The sequence below is a fragment of the Oryx dammah genome, unplaced genomic scaffold (assembly GCF_014754425.2).
Source record: "Oryx dammah isolate SB20612 unplaced genomic scaffold, SCBI_Odam_1.1 HiC_scaffold_2, whole genome shotgun sequence".
Classification (NCBI taxonomy): domain Eukaryota; kingdom Metazoa; phylum Chordata; class Mammalia; order Artiodactyla; family Bovidae; genus Oryx; species Oryx dammah.
This window is the reverse complement of record NW_024070186.1, coordinates 95,757,143-95,773,971: the sequence shown is the minus strand read 5'-3', so window position 1 is coordinate 95,773,971 and position 16,829 is coordinate 95,757,143. Positions and strand designations below refer to the sequence as shown.

General features: G+C 37.2%; 1 protein-coding gene across 2 annotated transcripts in view; it reads right to left on the bottom strand.

Moving 5' to 3' along the window:
• The window catches only part of LOC120851655 (limbic system associated membrane protein), a 713,563-nt gene that overhangs the window by 313,507 nt on the left and 383,227 nt on the right, over positions 1 to 16,829 (bottom strand). For both annotated transcript variants that reach the window (XM_040224602.1, XM_040224610.1), the window contains exon 2: positions 13,636 to 13,868. In XM_040224602.1, coding sequence (XP_040080536.1) covers positions 13,636 to 13,868 — 233 coding nt within the window. The remainder of the gene's footprint in view (positions 1 to 13,635; positions 13,869 to 16,829) is intronic.

Genomic DNA, 16,829 nt, shown 5'->3' with positions numbered 1-16,829 from the left:
TATTTTGGCCAACTGATGCAAAGAGCCGACTCATTGGAAAAGACCTTGATGCTGGCAAAGATTGAGGGCAGGAGAAGGAGGTGACAGAGAATGAGATGATTGGGTGACATCACCGACTCAGTGGCCATGAGTTTGAGCAAACTCAGGGTGATACTGCAGGACAGGGAAGCCTGGCATGCTGCAGTCCATGGGATTGCAAAGAGTCAGACACGACTGAGTGGCTGAACAACAACACAGCATTATCTTTATAATACCTTTTTTAAAAAGAATATATATCTTTGAAAGTATAAGAAATTAAGGCCTTATCATTTTAGAATAAACAATTTTATGACTGCTTCCACCATATAGAAAAGACAGAACACTTAAGTGAGAGAATAAAGGATGACTGAAGGAGAAATGATAAATAAAAGGGAAAATAAAACGGAGGTGGAAGTTGACAAAGAAATTCTGCTCTCTGAAAAATTTTATAAAAACCTGTCCTTTCAATCATCATGACTTTATTATTTTGATGATTCATAAACAATTTTCTAGATATAATACATGTACATATAATAAAACTGGAAACTAAGCAATACAACTTTACCCATTAAATCAATATTTGAAAAATTAATAGAAAACTATTTTGGTATATTTCATTGTATTTACTTTTCTAATGAATGTACAAATGCATGTGGTGTAAGCTGTATATTTATTCTAGTTTATAAAATTAAGGTTATGGATTATACTGTTTTGTAATCCGCCACTTCAATTAACCATACACTGCAAATATGTTTACTACATAATAAAATGTCTTATAAATCATGTTTTATAAAGCACGATAGTTAATGGTTGCTTAGATGCATAAATCAGAGTTCTTAATTGGAATAAAGAGAAAGCATCTCTAGTTCTCCTGTGCCTGCCATTGCAACCAGGAAGCATGTAAAACCAGAATTATGACCAAAAAGTTTTATGAGGCAAGAATGACTGCTGTTGAATCTGAACATGAGATGACATAGCTCTCACCACTGACAGCATGGTTCTAGATGCAGGTCTTAGCAGAACATCAGAGATACAGCCACTACTAGATAAACTCACTATGAATGTCACAAACTGCCTGAATAGATTCTCTTTGGTCCTGAGTTTCTTGTATCAGTAATTTGTACTAATAATTCTGAGCCTGGGGCAAATGCAGTGGAGTTTCAAGGTTGAATATCATGTTTAACTCCTAGTATCTCAATTTCATTTCAGCTTTCACTCTGGGTAGTAACATCTACATTCCAACAATACTGAAATTCCTAAACACAGGGAAGAGGTTTGAATGTTAGGCATTCTAATGTCCATAATAGCATTTCTGTCTATGAAATGACTCAAGTTTACTCCCTCATTCCATATTCTGATATATTTCAGCTGTTTTCCAGAATTCATTGAAAAATAATTCTGTGATGAACACTTTGCACAAAAATCTGTACTTCCATTTCAGAGGATTTTCTGTTTACACATTTTCAGAAGTGGAATTATTAGGTCAAATGACACAAATATAGTTGAAAACTGTGATGGACAGAGCCCTACATTACTATATTACTCTAGGCCTACACTATGGTGAAGTTTCTACTCATTTACACTCTCAGCAGGGAGCTATAAAAGTGTCAGTTTTTCTACTGACTTGCCTTTTCTGGCTAGCCACATTCTATCTACATTAACCCTTTCCCAGTATTATGGGTGCAAAACTAATAATTTATTGTTTAACTTTATATATTCTTGATTATAATGACAGTTTTACAGTTTTCCAGATGTTCTCTATTTTCAATGATCCTTTTGTAAATTGGCAATTTATGTCCTTAAACAACTTTTAGTCATATTTTCTGTACTGATATTTTCCTATTTATTGAAATTCTTATACTGATGACATTAAGATTTTATCTGTTACCTATTTTGTTTTAAAATCACTTTATCCCTCATCTTAATTTCAGACATTTATATATGTATAGTCAAATTTATTCCTTTTTTCTTTATGCTTTTTTTTCACTTGTTTTTATGCTAAGAAGGCGTTCCTAACCCTGTTTGATGGCATCATCGACTAAACGGACATGAATTTGAGCAAATTCCAGGAGATAGTGAACGACAGGGAAGCCTGGCATGCTGCAGTCCATGAGGTCACTAAGAGTAGGACACAGCTTAGTGACTGAACAACAACACAGCAACTCTGTTTACATACATATTTATCGATGGTCCTTTTTGGTTTTCCTTTTATTTGAAAGGCATCTCTATGTTCCTCTATGCAAAGTTTCCACTAATTTACACTCTCAACAGGGAGATATAAAAGTGTCAGTTTTCCTTTTCCCTTTATTTTCTACTTTTAAATCTTTAAGGGATCTGGTATTAATTTTCATGAGTGGTTGTTCAGTAAGTACAAATATTTACTTTTTCTTTAATTATTCAAAATCATCTGTTGAATAATCATACTTTTTCCCATGATTTAAATAAAGCTAGATCTAGTGTATGGTATTGGAGAAGGTAATGGCACCCCACTCCAGTACTCTTGCCTGGAAAATCTCATGGATGGAGGAGCCTGGTAGGCTGCAGTCCATGGTGTCGCTAAGAGTCAGACATGACTGAACCACTTCACTTTCACTTTTCACTTTCCTGCATTGGAGAAGGAAATGGCACCCCACTCCAGTGTTCTTGCCTGGAGAATCCCAGGGACGGGGGAGCCTGGTGGGCTGCTGTCTCTGGGGTCGCACAGAGTCGGACACGACTGAAGCGACTTAGCAGCAGCAGCAGAGTGTCTGGTAAATGTTGCAGTGCTTATGACTTCATTTATATCCAGCGACTTGGTCATTTATGAATAGCTTTACAAAATATGTTAATACATAGAAGTAGAACAGAATTCCTGTCCCAATAATACAATTTTAAAAATTGTATTATTGACTATTTATGTCCATTTATTCTTTATAATTAATTTGACAAGTATAATTTCAATCAAAAACTCCCCTAAGTAATTTTTAGGTGTACAAATTTATATTTATCTTGGGGGAAATTGTCATTTCCCATTATTTATGTTGCCATTCAAGAATGAAGTACTTTTGTATGGCTGTCCCCTTCACTTTTCACCTGAAACTAATGCGACATTGTTAATCACCTATCCCCAATACAACATAAAAAGTTTAAAAAAATGAAATAAAAGAATAAGGTATTTTCTTTCCAATTAAGTAGCAATACCAATGAAACAGACAAAGACAAACAAAAGAACTTCTTTCCTGCCAAGTAAAATGATATCAATTTCTGCCTTTAGGTTCTCCACACTGTTTATTTAATTTATTCTTAAGTGCTTTTTTTATTATTAAGGCTTAGTGAACAGGCATTTTATAGTAATTTTGTAAATACTTATTATAACCAAATATAAAAATTATTAATTTTACATGTTTCTTTAGATAATTGGACAAATTATCAGACTGCTATTAGTAATAATATTTTTAGTACTATTAGTACTATATAGTACTAATACTAGTACTAATATTTTTGGTCATTAGTTTATAAGGGTTATCTAAAATTAGTAATCACTTTAGCTAGATTATAGTTAAGTTTCTTTCTTTTATTCCCCACAACTAGACCTTTTAAATTTTTTGTCCAATTGCATTAACTAAAACTTCCAGAATAATTTTAAAAAATGATCATTGATATCCCCATCTTATTCCTGATTTAATTATTATTGAGGCTACCTATCTCTCTCATGTTAAAAAAGACACCCTATTTAGTTCATATGTGTGAGTATTTAATAAAAATCAATAATATAAATTATTTGAATTATATCATAGGTTGGTTATTGGGATTATCTTATAAATTTTCTCCTCTGACTTTTTGATGTAACATATCTTATTTGTAACTTTTTATAATGGTGTATGCTTAAAATCTTTTTTGATTATTCAATTTTCAACACAGTATAATTTTTATTACATTTTTATTTATTAAAATGTAATCTTAAATGTGATTTTGTAATTTTTAATTTATTCTCTACTATGTAATCCTGATACGCACCTTAACAACTTAGCAAATGAGCACAAGGACAATAGTAAATCTTGATACCCACCTTAACTATTATTGTGTCTGTTTTTAGTTTTCTTTCAAAATAATTTCAAATTTACAGAAAAATTACAGGATCAATACAAAGAACTCCCATATACTCTTCAAACAGCAACTCTATTCAAGTTTTGTCAATCGTCACAACAAAGTCATTTCTAGCAAAATGATCAATGTAAGATAGTATATTATATCCAGTATCATATTATGCCAGGATGGATGAATCACAAGCTGGAATCAAGACTGCCAGGAGAAATATCAACAACCTCAGATATGCAGATAATACCACTCCAATGGCAGAAAGTGAAGAGGAGCTAAAGAGCCTCTTGATGAGGGCAAAAGAAGAGAGTGAAAAAACTGGCTTAAAATTCAACATTCAAAAAATGAAGACTGTGACATCCAATCCCATCACTTCATGGCAAATAGATGGGGAACCAATGGAAACAGTGACATTTTCTTTTCTTGGGCTCCAAAATCACTGCAGACAGTGACTGCAGCAATGAAATTAAAACACTTGATTCTTGGAAGAAAAGCTATGACAAACCTAGACAGCATATTAAAAAGCAGAGAAATCATTTTGCCGACAAAAGTCCATATAGTTAAAGCTATGGTTTTTCCAGTAGTCATATACGGATGTGAGAGTTGGACCATAAAGAAGACTGAGCGCCAAAGAATTGATGCTTTCAAATTGTGGTGCTGGTGAAGACTCTCTTGAGAGTCTCTTGCTTGAACTGCAAGGAGGTTAAATCAGTCAATCCTAAAGGAAACCCTGAATGTTCACTGGAAGGACCAATGATGAAGCTGAAGTTCCTATACTTTGGCCACCTGATTCGAAAAGCCAGCTCACTGGAAAAGACCCTGATGCTGGGAAGACTGAGGGCAGGAGGAGAAGAGGGGAACAGAGGATGAGACTGTTGGATGGCATCACAGACTCAACGAACATCAGTTTGAGCAATGTCTGGTAGATGGTGAAGAACAGGGGAGCCTGGCATGCTGCAGTTCATGGGGTCACAAAGAGTCAGACACAACTGAGGGACTAAACATATTATGATAAACTGAGTATTTCTTCTGTCTCTTTAGACTTTCACGACCTTAACATATGAAGATCACAGGCCAGTCTTTCTAGAGAATGTCCCCTACACCCTTAGAAACATTCCTTGGATAGACCCGGGCACAGGCTGGGGCTGCTTTCCCACTATATTCAAACTTACCTAATAGTTTTTGTCACTAAAAAGAAGGAAAAAGATCTTATCGTTTTTTTGTGTGTCCTTTATCACTGAGGCAGACCTAGGCTTTGACAAACTTTAAAGAAAACTCAATCATCTCATTGTCCAAAAATATGTTGCCTATTTATAGCAAACTGAAATGATGAAAATACACATATATTGAAAAAGATATGTGTCATCTTTCTTGACTTTTAGGTATATGAATCTTTTTAAAAATGTCTTTAAAATGTTTAAGAGTACACAGGGTTTTTTGCTTTTGTGGGGAGAGGGTTCTTTTTGGTAGTGTACAGAAAACATAAATGCCACAGATGATGATAATTTACTGTGGCATACAGTACTATTTGAAAATACTTGAAATAGTACTTTTCCTTATCTTAGTAGGTAAAATTCTGTGTAAAAACTAGCACATCTCTGAGTAACCACACAGATATTATGTAAATGCAAATAAAACTAACTGTGGCATAGACTGGATATAGCTAAACTAGCAGATGTAGATCTAATGTGGAATAAATCCCCACTCCCAGATTCCTCCTAATTACCATCAAACCTTGACCCAAAGTTATTAAAATTCTTATCGGTATAATTATTCAAGAATATATACTGCATCTTTGAATAGACCTGAAAATTTATTGGTCTGTGTTGTCAAGTAGCTCTCTTCCCTTCATGGAGTCTGGGTTTTTACACTGAACCAAGGGAACGGTTACCCATTCCAGTATTCTGGCCTGGAGAATTCCATATAGTCCATGGGGTAGCAAAGAGTCGGACATGACTGAGCAATTTTCAGACCACTTCACTTCAGCACTGGGTACTAAATAACTTTCTTTCTTCTTTTACTTCTCTCAGCTTTAAGAAAGACAAAATATAGGTTAGAGCAGAAAGTATGTGGGTGTAAATAGTGGCTTTATTTTAATAACTAAAAGGCATGCATGCTAAGTCGCTTCAGCTGTGTCCGACTCTTTGTGACTCTATGGACTGTAACCCATCAGGCTCCTCTGCCCATGGGATTCTCCAGGCAAGGATACTGGAGTGGGTTGTCATGCTCTCCTCCAGGAAATCTTCCCAACTCAGGGATCAAACCCACTTCTCATTTATCTCCTGCATTGGCAGGCAGGTTCTTTATCACTAGCACAACCTGGGAAGCCCAATAATATCTAAAAGATGGACTGCAAATACATATACAGAGCTTGGAGATAATAATTAATTACGAGTGGGTGGGCCTGATTTAGACAAGACTTGTTCTTCCTGCAGGGGAACTATCAAATTAAAACTGCATGAGGTAATATTCCCAAATATTTTAGCTCCAAAATTTCACTTCTTCCCATTACACTGGCTCTCTGATTGCTGATATGATTAGTGATGTCCTTAAAGTTTGATCCTGACCTATTAACAGCCAATCAAGAGGCTATTGTCTGAAAAATTAAGCTGAAGAGTAGGATAATTAGTAGACTTCAGCACGTAAAATCCAAATGAAATTCTAGTTAATCAGTAAGACTCAATAATCAACAGAATTATCCCTCAGATCAAATATAACTAAAGACGGTCTCAAATTCTTTATTTCTTTAGAACATTTAAAAGATGTATCAAATTCCAGGCTAAGTTGAATTTCAATGCAGTGGCAAACAGTTTGTGTAATATTTTGTAGGTGACGCTAAACTATTTAAAAAATAATCAGTGCAACATGATACTGATTAAGGAAGGGAAAGAGGGATTAAAGGGAAGGAAGAACAAAGGAACCAATGAAAGAAGGAAAGAAGAGAGCAATTAAAAGAGATCAAAGGATGGCTGCTTCGAGTTCTGGGTAATAGACATTAGTCAGAATTAGGAATGTTTGATAGAATTGTAAAATGCATCCAAGAATTTAAATCTTAGGAACAATAAGTTCTAGACTAGTATTCATGAAAACATTAAATGTTTCCCAACATTTGAATTTTCAATTATTAAGAGCGCATCTACAGACATGCAATTGTAAGCCAATATGATATGCTTGGATTAATGAGATACAGGAAATATGAAATTTTTAGTGTGAGGATAAAACACACAGGTTCTCACAAGAGTTAACTTTCATACTTTTTCCATAGTTATATTGGTTTAATTCAGGTAATTATGCAAGGAGATCAAGCCAATCAGTCCTACGGGAAATCAACCCTGAATACTGGATAGATGCTGAAGCTGAGATTCCAATATTTTGGTCACCTGATACAAAGAGCTGACCCACTGGAAAAGACCCTGATGCTGGGAAAGATTGAGGGCAGGAAGAGAAGAGGGCAAGAGGATGAGATGGCTGGACAGCATCATTGACTCAATAAGCATGAGTATCTTACTTTTACATTTAAAAAATATTGTTGGGAGGAGAGTTTGGAGGAGAATAGATATATGCATATATATGGTTGAGTCCCCTTGCTGTTAACCTGAAATTATGACAACATTGTTAATCGGCTTAATGAAATAAAATGAATATTTTAAAAAAATGTTAATGAGAATAGCATAAAAAGAAAGCAAAAGATGCAACATGGAAATGATTCCAGTATGGGTAACAGACTCAAGAATAATGTAATAAATACATTGAAAACATGACAAATGTTATAAGGCACAATGAATGAGACATTTCATAAGTAAGATCTACATTTAAAAAATAACATCATGACAGGGTGTCCTTTGTATTCACATACACATGGAGATTCCTAATGTTACAGCTAAAAAACTACCTTGTTTTTGGAGCCATCTTTCCCAGGGCTCAAGAAGATGAGATTAATCTCTGTATTCAATGAGTACACAGATTTATTTTTACTTTTAATTTTTCTATGACAAGGCCCTAGTACCTGTTTTGCAGAGTTTTAGATATAATGTGATGCCATGTCACACAGCAAAATGAACAGGGAGGCAGCAACAAACTCCTCTCATTGATTGCTTAGATTGCCACAACAGGGGTTCTTGGTTTTTCCACACGTATCTGAAGCACCTGCAGAGCATAGCACACTTGTAAATTTTGGCCACATTCCCAAGCCTTCCAATTCAGTTGTTCTGCGAGTGGTTCTCAGGAATCTGTATTTTGAAAAGTATAATAAACCAAATTCTTGACTTTTTTGCAGCTTATGCAAGGATCAGATAAAGAGAAATATTGCCTTAACACAAGTGTCTCCATCTCTGGCATAAGCAGAAAAAAATAGGAAATCATAGGAAGGAAGGTAACATTTGGAGAGAAATGGACATTATTGATTGGAAGGATGCCAGAGAAATTTATTTATATTATGTAAGAGAAAGGTATTGTTTTCTCAATCTTTGAGTTTAGAATCTGTAAAAGAGGTGGTGTAGAAACCAAACTATCTGGCTTTAGAAGTGGGTCCCATCTTTTATTACATATCTCGAATGAATGTTTGTATTTGAATAGCCTGACTTCTACAGATGCAAAATTTAATTTCACTAATCGCAAGTGATCCCAAAGGTCATTATTGATTTGTGAATTTGCTGATGCAAAACTTTCACCTGTGTTCCTCATGAGGAAGATGTGTGGAGATGTCATTTGGCTAAAGATTGAGTTTAGCGAACCATGAAGCATATTTATTTCAACACAGGTTATTTTCTGTGTAATGACTCTCATGAACTGATTTTAAAGAAAACTTACTTTCTCCCTGAAAAATAATCACCAGAATAGAAGAGAAAATGTTGGAGATGCTGAAAAGTCATTCACATTGTGGAAATATATATTGATTAAAGGAATATATATATTTCCAGGAGAAATGGAGGGATACAAGAGAAATGTGAGGGGAACAAACACTTAAACATTTATAAAGTTGAGATTTTTGAAGTCTAGAGAAGTTTGCATATCTCACTCACTCACTCACTGTAACCGGTTTTGTTTTGTTTCAGTTTTGATACATGAAATGGACAATTTAGGGAGAGATTTTGTTTCCATAGGACTAGGCTAGGTAAGAAGCCTTAGAAGACCTAAGATGTTATCATGAAAGTCAAGTTATTTTCCAAGCTACCATTCCTGTCTCATGTCCAAGAATAGTTTTAAATATTAGGGGATGTAACATTATTTGAAATTGAATGAAATTATGCAGGATTATTTCCCTAGATGTTCTTAATGTACATACTACTTTTAAAGTAGTGGCTCTTAAAGTGTGGCCCCAGTACTAGCAGCATTAGTAGAATGTGTGAGAAGTGAAACTAGGGTATGAGGCCATGTGAGAGTGCAAATTATCAGGCCTGATCTCCAGAATGACTTAATAAGAAACTGCGGAGTGGGGTGTACCACCAGTCAAAAATAGGACTTACCACACTCTCTATGTGTTGTCGATACATGCTGCATGTTGTCCTCAGACATCCTTAATAAAAGTAGCTAAAAGGTGATGCTGGTCTAAGAAGCCCTTTAGAAGCCCAAAGAAGTAAAGTTCAAGACTAGATGCTAAGGCAAAGGACAACTGAAGAAAATACATTGAAGGAACCCAAATAACCACTGAAAGAGCCTACTCAAGGGTCTCAGGCAACAAGTGGAGGGTGGTGTTGGACTCTGGGAAGCATCCAGCACAAAGAGAGCCTCATGAGAGTTACTCCAGCAGCAGCAGCCTGCTTGTTGTCACAGCGGTTATCATCATTAGTATCACTATCTCACTATCACCACCACCACCACCACCACCACCACCACCATCATCATCACCTTATTTGGTGGGAACACATGATCTCCAGAAAACAAGCTAGGGGCTTACCTAGATCACGTAATCTTTAAATTAAACCAAGCTTTAGAGTGACTAAAGATGGTGACTGCAGCTATGGAATTAAAAGATGCTTGCCCCTTCGAAGAAAAGCTATGACAAACCTAGACAGCGTATTCAAAAGCAGAGACATCACTTTGCCAACAAAGGTCCATGCAGTCAAAGCTATGGTTTTTCCAGTAGTCACGTGCGGATGTGATAATTGGACTATAAAGAAAACTGAGCACCGAAGAACGATGCTTTTGAACTGTGGTGTTGGAGATGACTCTTGAGAGTCCCTTGGACAGCAAGGAGATCAAAATAATCAATCCTAAAGGAAATCAGTCTTGAATATTCATTGGAAGGACTGATACTGAGGCTGAAGCTCCAATACTTTGGCTACCTGCTGTGAAGAGCCAACTCACTGTAAAAGACCCTGATGCTGGGAAAGATTGAACTCAGGAGGAGAAGGGGCCAACAGAGGATGAGATGGTTGGATGGCATCACTGACTCGATGGACATGAGTTTGAGCAAGCTCCAGGAGTTGGTGACGGACAGGGAAGCCTGGTGTGCTGCAGTGCATGGGGTTGCAAAACTTTGGACACAATTGAGTGACTGAACTGAACTGAGGCCTTACAGAAATCAAGTGAAAGTGAAAGTCACTCAGTCGTGTCTGACTCTTTGCAACCCCATGCTCTATACAGTCCATGGAATTCTCCAGGCCAGAATACTGGAGTGGGTAGTCTTTCCCTTCTTCAGGGGATCTTTCCAATCCAGGGATCGAACCTAGGTCTCCCACATTGCAGGTGGATTCTTTACCAGCTGAGCCACAAGGGAAGCCCAAGAATACTGGAATGGATGGCCTATCCCTTCTCCAGTGGATCTTCCTGACCCAGGAATCGAACCAGGGTCTCCTCCATTGCAGGTGGATTCTTTACCAACTGAGCTATCAGGGAAGCCCCAAATAGGTTACCCCCAAATTGATTTAAAACAAGAAAGAAAACTGAGATATGAAGCCCCACTTTCTTAACTACTATTCTTCAGTGATATCTCACAGCATCTTTAAGCTAAAGGTGACCTCCTCATTGGGCAAAGAAGAAGAATACAGTATTTATTTAATAACGAGTTATGTGGGATTTGCAGAAAGCATGTATGGTGAATAAGGAAGGACTTGAAAAATTAAAAAGACCCTTATATGCTGTGGGATTGGAGGAAAGAAGGATGGCAGACATGCCCATAGACAGAATCTTTGATGTGGTGAAAACATGTAAAATGGAGGCAAGGAGTAGGAGGCAGTGTGAATAAACAGCGGTAAAGGGGTGGACCCACTGACATAATCACAAACTTGAACGTTCTAAGGGGAATTGAATCAGCCATCTGGTGCTAGATATCAAATGCCAACATCCATATAACTGTCCAAAACATCTCCCTTCATAACTCAGGTTCAAGGAGGAAGCAACCTTTCATTTTTGCCCTTACAAGAACAGGCTTTGTTGCTCATTTTTTCTTTTAAAGCAGTATGGTTAAAAAGAAAATACTATAATATCTTGAATCAAACAGATATGGGTTTGAAACCCAGTCCTAAGCCAAGAGGCAGCCTTGGGCAGCTCCTTATCGTTTCTGAACTTCAAACTTTTTTCATATTTATAATAAAGTTATTAATATCTACTTCATAATAACATTATTAGAAGCAAACAGGATAATGAATAAATAGTACTTCAACTGTATAGTTCTTTTCCATCTCTTAGTATTAAGTTAAGCTCAATAACTTAATAGGGAAGTATAAGTAGCATGATCTGACCTAGCTCTAATTCTCTCCAGATTGTTGTGTTAGTAGCTAAAATGTACATAGATGAATGAGCAAAAAGGAGGAAGGAAGGGCTTTGGGCACTCGGCACTAAGAACTCAAATAGGAATTTGGTAGTTCTTAAAAAGTCACAGCAAAAAAAATTCCCATTCCAGTAGAATGTGCTTCAATTTGATTCCTTGTCTGCTTGGTTCCAAACTACTCCCTGAACTCTCTGTGTGACCTTGAGCAAGTAACCTAAACCTAATTAACTTCTGTTTCCTCATCTAGAAACCAAGGGATGTAATCCTCAGATTGCCCAATTTTGTTCCTTGTAGGACAATATACATTCTCTAGCTGTGGTCTCTAGTGAGTTTCCAATAACATTAAAGACTGTGAAGGTATTAAAATTGTGTAGGAATTTCACAATATAATGTGTTGCTGGTCATTAGATAAAATCTGTTCTAAGGGACCTTAAGTAAACTAATTATCCCCTCTCTCTTTGCCATTAAATGAGGTAGAAATTTTCCTTTTGTTTTGAAGTGTGTGTTTGTGTGTGTGTGTGTGCTTGTGTGCAGGCTTGAGTTTTGAGGAAGTTGCTAAGTTAACCTTTTACCTATTTACACATTTGTAGTTATGTTTACACACTTAAATGGACCACCTGACATCGAAACCCTGGTGTCTCTTATTAAGGAATTCACGCGAAGTGTGATAGGCACTTTGTAAGTCAGTAGACATGCCTTTTACAAGTAATAAAATGAAGCTGTCAGCCATTGCAAATGGACCAATATAGAGGTCACATGACTAAACCACCCCTGCACAGGTACTCTCTGATGTATTTTACTCTGGTTTCAATCTATTAATCAGAGGAGTTGGGAGAGCAATAATTTAAATGCTGCAATAATCAATTCCATAACACATTAATAGAAGCTACAGTCAAACTTTGCATACAACTGACTGCACTGGAATCTTGACAGGAGTCCTAGGGCCATACTTAATTTACATTAAATTTACATAACATTGTAAATCAAGACTACATGAACACAGCCCTAATATTTGTTAGTGCTTAGATGCTTCCTGGTAGATGGATTGAAACTGCTAGTGGTTTGACTCTGCTTGCAATAAAACTGTACAGCTGATCAGCTTTGTTCTCATTCTGCAATTATGGGGAAAGGGCCCCAAGAGAGCTATAGTTTTGGGGCTTGCATATGCCATTTAAGGTCTTGATCCTGTAAAACCATGACTCAGATGTGCCCTTGGAAACCCCAATCTGGAAGCAGATTATCCTCAATGATTTTGCAGATCTTCGTCAAGGCACTTGCTCACAAATAACTTGCCGTGAAATAGAAATACAAACTACAAAGAAAGCCAGCCAGCTGAGAGGATGCCAAGGCTTCTGGAAATTTTTATTTTTCCAAGTAACATTTACTATCAGAAAAACAGATAATTAGTGATATTCTTTAAACTGAGGACAGATAGAAATCACACCTTCAGCAAAAGCATCTAGTATCTAACAGTGTGAAAAAGTGGACCTCACATGGTTCCAAGTATTCTGTGTGTTTTTATGTCCCTGTGGACACAGCTGTGGTCTTTGCTGTGTGTTATCACACTCAGGATTAAGAGAAAACATTCTCACCAAGGTTATTGACTCACAGTGGCAAGAATCCTTTTTCTTTATCCTCCTCAGTTCTATTATTTAAAGTCTATCCCCATTTAAAGTTTTCCTATGTAAAAAGAAAATAGATACTAAAGTGCCATAATGAATTTGGAATTTGCCACAACAAATCCTTTATTCCAGAAAGGATTACTCGAGTATTTTGTATGTCATGATTATTTTCTGCCTCTCGCCTCTCCTTTACCATCTTCTCCTTACCTTGCACAATCAAGTAAACTTGGGAGGTCTTCGGCTCATGCTGTGTCTGCACCGAGCAAGTGTAGGAACCCTCATCATAGACATCCACTTTCTGGATTCGCAGGCTGTACTCCAGAGAATGGCGTTTCTCCAGCTCAACCCGAGGGTCCAGAGACCACTTGTCATGCCCAGCAAAAATGATGCCAGAACGGTTCAACCAGGCCACCTTTGAGTTCTTATCTTCTACAACGCACCTGGCAAAGTAGAACAATGACATTAGAGCCTTAGTTATACCCGGATCGGCATTCCTTATTCATACAATTTGTCTCAACAAGGCCAATCAAAGAAATGACTGTGCAGGATGAATCATGGCCATGCCATTTCTTAGAGTCCCGAAAAGTGTCATAATTTCTCCACTGGATGGATGTCAGTATATCACACTGAATGGGGCAATAAACGATCAGGGAGAGTCAATACAGGCCAAGTTAAATGGATATCAACTTCCCATTGGATTATATTCTTCTTGTCTAGGAAAAGGTCATTCACACAAAACTCCATTTGTTTAAGTTACTTTGGGAATTAGGCAAATGATAATATGACACATTTACTCAGTTTTGAACTGCATGTATTCTTTCATTCAGTTCAATCACTCAGTCATGTCCGACTCTTTGCGACCCCATGGACTACAGCACACCAGGCTTCCCTGTCCATCACCCACTCCTGGAGCTTACTCAAACTCACGTCCATCAAGTTGGTTTTGCCATCCAACCATCTCTTCCTCAGCCCCTTCTCCTCCTGCCTTCAGTCTTTCCCAGCATCACGGTCTTTTCCAATGAGTCAGTTCTTCGCATCAGGTGGCCAAAGTATTGGAGTTTCAGTTTCAGTACCAGTCCTTCCAATGAATATTCAGGACTGATTTCCTTTAGGATGGACTGGTTGGATCTCCTTGCTGTCCAAGGGACTCTCAAGAGTCTTCTCCAACACCACAGTTAAAAGCATCAATTCTTTGGCACTCAGCTTTCTTTATAGTCCAACTCTCACATCCATACATGACTACTGGAATAACCATTGCTTTGACTAGATGGAACTTTGTTGGCTATACTAATTCTTTAGTAGTTCTTAAAGGCTTATGTGAAGGTGGATTTAAATTATGCCCCACCATTGAATCAACAGGAATTAGACTGAATTTTAGAGTTTACTTCTGATCTTTCCAAGTTTGGAATGCCCACCCCCAGGAATGAGAAGTGTGTGAGCAGGTCTAGGGGTAAGTAGATAGGTATTGTAAACAAAATCAAAGCTCGTATCAACTTGCCTAAGTCTGGTTCCACCTTTTGAAGGCAGCAGGTTGTAGGCTGGGAAGACAGCTTGCTACCAGCATTTCCAGCACAATAGAATGAATTTAATCTTTTCTAGTAGATGAAAATCTAAATATTTCAAAGAATACAAAGGGAAAAAATATCGATTTGAATAACTACTTCTTTTAGAAACCTAAAAGGGTTTAATGGAGAAAATCATACTCCTTCAATTGCAGCAAGAATCTGGAAATGGAAAAGTCAAGCCAAAAATCTTTTATATCTTTGGCAAGATTTATGTCTGCCCCACAGGGAGGTGGTCTCAGACCCTGTTCACAGCTGCAGAGCCAGCTGCTCAGTACTCTGGGGCATGAGGGATGGACAGAAGAAGCCAGGATCATGACAGCAGAAGAATAAAATGCCATGTTCCCCTGTATTTTCCAAACCAAGTCCAACCCAGATTTTCTGTCAGGTCCAAACGGCCATGCGTGGACAGGAAGCTGATACACTATGCACAGCTGTAACTACAGAAAGATACAGAGTCCAATTCATCTCTTCTAAAAGAAGGAGAAATGCGGAATCTTTTAAAAAATAACTCACTTATGGTACAAAAATCATTCTCATCCTATGATTTTTGGGTAAATTTCAAATTTTAGTAAAAATGAGAATTTCATTTAATTACTTGAGTGCATGATATACAGGGTTTTCTTTTTCTCTTTGCTTATTTATTTTCAGAAACATAGGTAGATTAAGGGCTTCCCTGGTGGCTCAGTGGTAAAGAATCCACCTGCAATGCAGGAGCCACAGGAGATGGGGCTTCAATCTCTGGATCAGGAAGATTCCTTTGAGGAGAGCATGACAATCCATTTCGGTATTCTTGCCTGGGAAAATCCCATGGACAGAGGAGCCTGACAGACTACAGTCCATAGCGTTGCAAAGAGTCAGAAATTAATGAAGCGACTGAGCACAGAACACATGTGGATTAAAGTACTACTTAGTAGCTCCAGTATATGTTTCTCTGCCATGCAGATATTATTGATCTCAATTATGCTTGATAATTTAAGACTCTTCTAAAAGGGAGGGCAAAGCTAACTTCATGAATGCTCCCTGCTTCTCTCCTGACTCAGTTTTACTTTCCCTCTTCCATTCCTTGGTGGTACCATGTCTCTGTCCTTGGTGGTTTTTATAGTGCTTCTCAACTTAGAATCAATCATGAATTAATTAATAGATTATTTGCTATCTTCCTCTAGATCATTAATATAGTTGCTGATGTAGGTCTCCTGTGTTTTTCTTTTCTACTGAGAATAATGGAAATTTCTCTTTGCCAAAGCATTTTAATTTTCTATCAGTTATTATTGCATTGCTTTCATCATCTACACAGCCCAACACAGTAGTAACCAGTATGTTATAGCATAGAGGTGTACCTTAAATGGTGTTTAGCCTGGAGGAAGACTAGAATATGTTTATCTTGAAAAAACACATTTTATATATAATATATATATATAACTATAAATAAAGAAATGGTATGGACCTAACAGAAGCAGAAGATATTAAGAAGAGGTGACAAGAATACACTGATCTATACAAAAAAGATCTTAATGACCTGGATAACCATGATGGTGTAATCACTCAACAAGAGCCAGACATCTTGGAGTGCAAAGTCAAGTGGGCCTTAGGAAATATCACTACAAACAAAGCTAGTGGAGGTGATGAGGTTCCAGCTAAGCTATTTCAAATTCTAAAAGATGATGCTGTGAAAGTGCTGCACTCACTATGCCAGCACATTTGGAAAACTCACCAATGGCCACAGGACTGGGAAAGGTCAGTTTTCATTCCAATCCCATAGAAGGTTAATGCCAAAGAATGTTCAAACTACCACACAGTTGCACTCACTTCACATGCTAGCAAAGAAATGCTCAAAAT